The 5,258-nt window shown below is 44.1% G+C and overlaps 1 protein-coding gene across 1 annotated transcript in view; it reads left to right on the top strand.

Annotated features, from left to right (window-relative positions):
- LOC107573839 (fibrillin-1-like) overlaps window positions 1–3,882 on the top strand; it is a 24,750-nt gene extending 20,868 nt beyond the window's left edge. Inside the window, exons 21-25 of the mRNA XM_016260287.1 lie at window positions 207–332; window positions 1,249–1,371; window positions 2,656–2,781; window positions 3,451–3,597; window positions 3,698–3,882. Coding sequence (XP_016115773.1) covers window positions 207–332; window positions 1,249–1,371; window positions 2,656–2,781; window positions 3,451–3,597; window positions 3,698–3,882 — 707 coding nt within the window. The remainder of the gene's footprint in view (window positions 1–206; window positions 333–1,248; window positions 1,372–2,655; window positions 2,782–3,450; window positions 3,598–3,697) is intronic.
- The last annotated feature ends 1,376 nt before the right edge of the window (window positions 3,883–5,258 follow it).

Here is a 5,258-nt window from a genome sequence, read left to right as displayed (position 1 = left end):
GTGTGAGTGTGAGAGAGAGAGAGAGAGAGAGAGAGAGAGAGAGAGAGAGAGAGAGAGAGCGAGAGAGTGTGTGTTTATGTTAAAATGATTATTTGAAACACTCCTTAGTGGGTTGTAAATTTAATCAAAAACCTTTCTTTTCTAACACATCCCGAATTCACAGTTTTTGCTCAGTGTTGTGTTTATTGTGTGTGTTTTCTCTGCAGATATCAATGAGTGTGAACTGAGTGACAAGCTGTGCAGGAACGGTCAGTGTGTGAACATGATCGGACGCTATCAGTGCTCCTGCAACACCGGCTACAAATCCACCGAAGACAGGCTCTCGTGCATCGGTAAGACATACAGACGCTCACCGGACTGGCGTTCATATTAAATGTGGCATTCTCTCCTGTCGTCACTCGTACTGAGTCCAGACAGCAGCTCTCACACTAAAGCAATCCTAATTGAGTTTGTCGTTACTGTTTCCCGTGAGTTAAACAGGCTGCTTGTGTTTTAAGGTCAATATTCTTGTTCGGTAGCCAGTGAAATCTCGAGGTCACAGTTTTTACAGCAGAATGCTGCCATAGAGGACATGTGGTCCTCAAACCAGAGAAAATCCAGCCCAAAGTCAGGGGAATTTAATAAATGTGCACTTTCTCACCCCAGTAAACTAAAATGAAGAAATGTCTGGAAGCTGAAATGTTCTGCATGTGCACTGTATTTACATTGGTACTCCATAAAAAAGAATTGAACCCTTCCCATTATAAACCGGCCCTAAAAGTGGATCTTTGAGCGATCCTGTTCATTACATTTGGACTTAAGTTTGGACTCTGAGTCTAAGGAACAAGAATCTGCAGAATATGTGTGTATATGGACATTATTTATGTAGCTTATAATGTGCTCTAGAGTTCAGTTTTAGTTCAGAGAGCTCAGATCTTCCAGGTTTCTGTAAACATGTGTTTTGCTCCATGACGAAAAGATGCCACTCTGGTTAAACCAAGTAAAATAAAAACAAAAACTGCTGGTTTTGAAATAATACATAGAATACTTGATGATCATATATATAACCAACGGCAGCATCCGGAATCTCCCGGGAAATAACAGCAGGAAAGGAAACACGCATGTAGATATTGTAAGTATACAGGAATATTGCAATGTTTGGACGCACATTATTACTGTAAGCCGAGTTTAGACTTTAAACAGAATCTGATGCATGTAAACGCAGTCTGTGATGTGTAAATGTGACACGCATGTTTGTGTGTGTTTCAGATATCGATGAATGCACCATTGAGAACGGCGGCTGTGAGACATTCTGCACCAATTCAGAGGGAAGTTACGAATGCAGCTGTCGCCGCGGTTACGCCCTCATGCCTGACCTCAGGAGCTGCACAGGTCTCTCTCTCTCTCTCTCACACACACTCTCACTCTCTCTCTCACACACACTCTCTCTCTCTCTCTCTCTCTCTCTCTCTCTCTCTCTCTCTCTCTCTCTCTCTCTCTCTCTCTCTCTCTCTCTCTCTCTCTCTCTCTCTCTCTCTCTCTCTCTCTCTCTCTCTCTCTCTCTCTCTCTCTCTCTCTCTCTCTCTCTCTCTCTCTCTCTCTCTCTCTCTCTCTCTCTCTCTCTCTCTCTCTCTCTCTCTCTCTCTCTCTCTCTCTCTCTCTCTCTCTCTCTCTCTCTCTCTCTCTCTCTCTCTCTCTCTCTCTCTCTCTCTCTCTCTCTCTCTCTCTCTCTCTCTCTCTCTCTCTCTCTCTCTCTCTCTCTCTCTCTCTCTCTCTCTCTCTCTCTCTCTCTCTCTCTCTCTCTCTCTCTCTCTCTCTCTCTCTCTCTCTCTCTCTCTCTCTCTCTCTCTCTCTCTCTCTCTCTCTCTCTCTCTCTCTCTCTCTCTCTCTCTCTCTCTCTCTCTCTCTCTCTCTCTCTCTCTCTCTCTCTCTCTCTCACACACACTCTCACACTTTCTCTCTCTCACACACACACACACTCTCTCTCACACACACTCACACTCTCACTCTCTCACACACTCTCACGCACGCACTCACACACGCACTCTCACGCACGCACTCACACACTCACACACACACTCTCACCTCACACACACACACACTCACACTCTCTCACACACACACACACACTCTCTCTCTCTCTCTCTCACACACACTCTCTCTCTCTCTCTCTCACACACACTCTCTCTCTCTCTCTCTCACACACACTCTCTCTCTCTCTCTCTCACACACACTCTCTCTCTCTCTCTCTCACACACACTCTCTCTCTCTCTCTCTCACACACACTCTCTCTCTCTCTCTCTCACACACACTCTCTCTCTCTCTCTCTCACACACACTCTCTCTCTCTCTCTCTCACACACACTCTCTCTCTCTCTCTCTCACACACACTCTCTCTCTCTCTCTCTCACACACACTCTCTCTCTCTCTCTCTCACACACACTCTCTCTCTCTCTCTCTCACACACACTCTCTCTCTCTCTCTCTCACACACACTCTCTCTCTCTCTCTCTCACACACACTCTCTCTCTCTCTCTCTCACACACACTCTCTCTCTCTCTCTCTCACACACACTCTCACACTTTCTCTCTCTCACACACACACACACACACACACACAAACACACACTACACACACACACTGTACTGACCCCTGTCCGCTTATGTGTGTGTTTGTAGATATCGATGAGTGTGAGGACAGTCCTGACATCTGTCATGGCGGTCAGTGCACCAACATCCCCGGTGAATTCCAGTGCCTGTGTTTTGATGGCTACATGTCGTCTGAGGATATGAAATCATGTCTGGGTAAATCACACACTCATTCATTCATTCATTCATTCATTCATTCATTCATTCATTCATAATGAGGCTGAGGACATGAGAACATCAGCATTCATCACCTGCATACCTGCATGGCTATTTGGACATGCACTGTGGTAATACCATAGTATTCTTTGAAGTACACTAAAGTACTGTGTGAATACCATAACACAGGGTTTCCCAAACTGAGGCTGACGAGGTGATGAAAAGCTAACAATTAATTAAATCATAAAAATTAAATTATTTTAAATAAAAGACATCAAAATAAAATGCTAAAAATAATTAAATCATAAAAGGTAAAAAATAAAATAATTTTTAAATAAAAACCATCACAATAAAATACTTACTAAAAAATATTCAATATTTTATTTGTTTACTTGCTTGTCATGTGCTCATTAGTCGACATCGATGAACTATGAACTGGCAAATGTGTTGTTAAATGATTGAAATATGAACTTAATTTCTCAAAGTGTTTCCAGCTGAAAAAATCTGAGAATCCCTGTCATAATGTATGAATATGGTACTCATTCAGTGCTGTGGTAAATGTCAAAGTAGCATGCTGTTACCTTCTGATTCCATCACAGTACACACTCACTTATACATTCATACAGTACATACGTTTTCTTATTTAATCTCTGTGTGTGTGTGTGTCAGATGTGAACGAGTGTGAGCTGAATCCAAACATCTGTCTGAGCGGGAAGTGTGAAAACACAAAGGGCTCGTTCATCTGTCACTGTGACCTCGGCTTCTCCGTCAGGAAAGGGACGACCGGCTGTACAGGTGAGACGCCCTTCACACACACACACACACACACACACACACACACTCACATTTTTTTTTAGTGAGGACGTTGCATAGACTCTCATTAATTGTGTAATTAAAAGTGCTGAAAACTGAGCAGGTGGAGGAAGTGAGGATGAAACCATAGAGGATAGGCGAGTGGGAGAGAGCGAGCGTAGGTTTCGCCGAAAGGTGACCTGCAGAAGAGTTTGTGTTCTGTCCGGAGTCAGTCTGAGGTTTAAAGTAATGAGGAAGTGGTCTGAGGTGTGCAACGGAGTAACTAAAGTGTTGTCAGTGGAGCAGTAGCGTGTGTAGATGAGGTCCAATTGGATTTCTGATTTGTGAGTAGCCGTAGTAGACACTCGCTTGAGGTCAAATGAGGAAAGTAGGGTGTTGTTGTTGTTTATCTAGGTGGATGTTGAAGTCACAGAGTAGTACCAGAGGAGTACCATCCTCAGGGAAGTTTGAGAGTAACGCATCCAACTCCTCCAAGAAGTTACCCAGTTGAACTACGGGACGATAAACAACTACAAAGTGGATTTTAACTGGGTGGGTAATAGAATTGCTTGTGATTCAAATGTTTCTCTCTCGCTCATATTTTCTGTGTTTTCGGAGCATGTTTTCCTCGTCTGATCTGAGTCAGCGCGCAGGAATCCTGGACTCCTCATGTTCCCGGAGCTCCAGCTCGGGATATTTGCACGTGAGGTTGAGCGCTGGGAGATATTCGGCCCAGATTCCTGAGCGCTGATCAGTGGCTAATGAAGCAGTCGAAGCACATGGGCGGCAGCAGCGGTCTTCCTCATGTTTGTGTGATTGAATCCTCTGGCCGGTTTCCGAGTTCGTCTCTGCGTGTGTTTCTGTCCCGTTCAGATTCGCTGCTTGTTGTTTCTTTCTGTTGGCTTTTTCTTTTAATTTCTTTCACATTTTCATCCTAAAAGCGCTTTCCGCACATCTGTAGCCGTTTGTGTCTCTGTGTATTTTTACTGGCGATTTAGCTGTGAGCTTCATTTAACGTGATGTTTTCCAGGCATGATGGGGCTGGCGTGTGATGGTAATGAACTGAGGATAATTTATTTGACTTCTGGTGGATTGTGGGAGAGCTGCATCAGTGATTGATGAGTGTGTGAAGGTCATCTGCATTTCTCGTCACGGATGTTTTAATTAGCCTGTCGGCACGAGTAAATAAGAGTGACATCATCAGTGGGCATCAGCGTCATGGGTGGGGTGAGTGTTCGAGGTCAGGGGTCAGTGCGCGCACACACACTCATACACACTCATACACACTCATAAACACACACACACGCTCTCTCTCTCTCACACACACACACACACACACACACACACACACACAGGTTTGTTTTTATGGTTTATGGGGACTCTCCATAGGCGTAATGGTTTTTATACTGTACAGACCGTATATTCTATTGCCCTACACCAACCCTACCCCTAAACCTACCCCTCACATTTCTGTTGTTTCAGTCCAATAGGTTAGATAATTTTCTTTTTGTGCTTTTATAATTTGGTTGGGCCGAATTTTGTGGATGAATATTTCAGAGTCCTGATGCTGGATGTTGTTAGTCATGTTAGTCTGTTTTCAGGACCTCAGGACCGTCTGAATCAGGGGACTTTTTTCAGGGTTCACTTCATGGTTTTTAAGGGCTTTAAAATGGTAGGTCACTCAT

The sequence above is a fragment of the Sinocyclocheilus grahami genome, unplaced genomic scaffold (assembly GCF_001515645.1).
Source record: "Sinocyclocheilus grahami isolate Dianchi unplaced genomic scaffold, SAMN03320097.WGS_v1.1 scaffold2048.1, whole genome shotgun sequence".
Lineage (NCBI taxonomy): Eukaryota > Metazoa > Chordata > Actinopteri > Cypriniformes > Cyprinidae > Sinocyclocheilus > Sinocyclocheilus grahami.
Note: the sequence above shows the minus strand (reverse complement) of the source record. Positions and strands in the feature narration are given on the sequence as shown.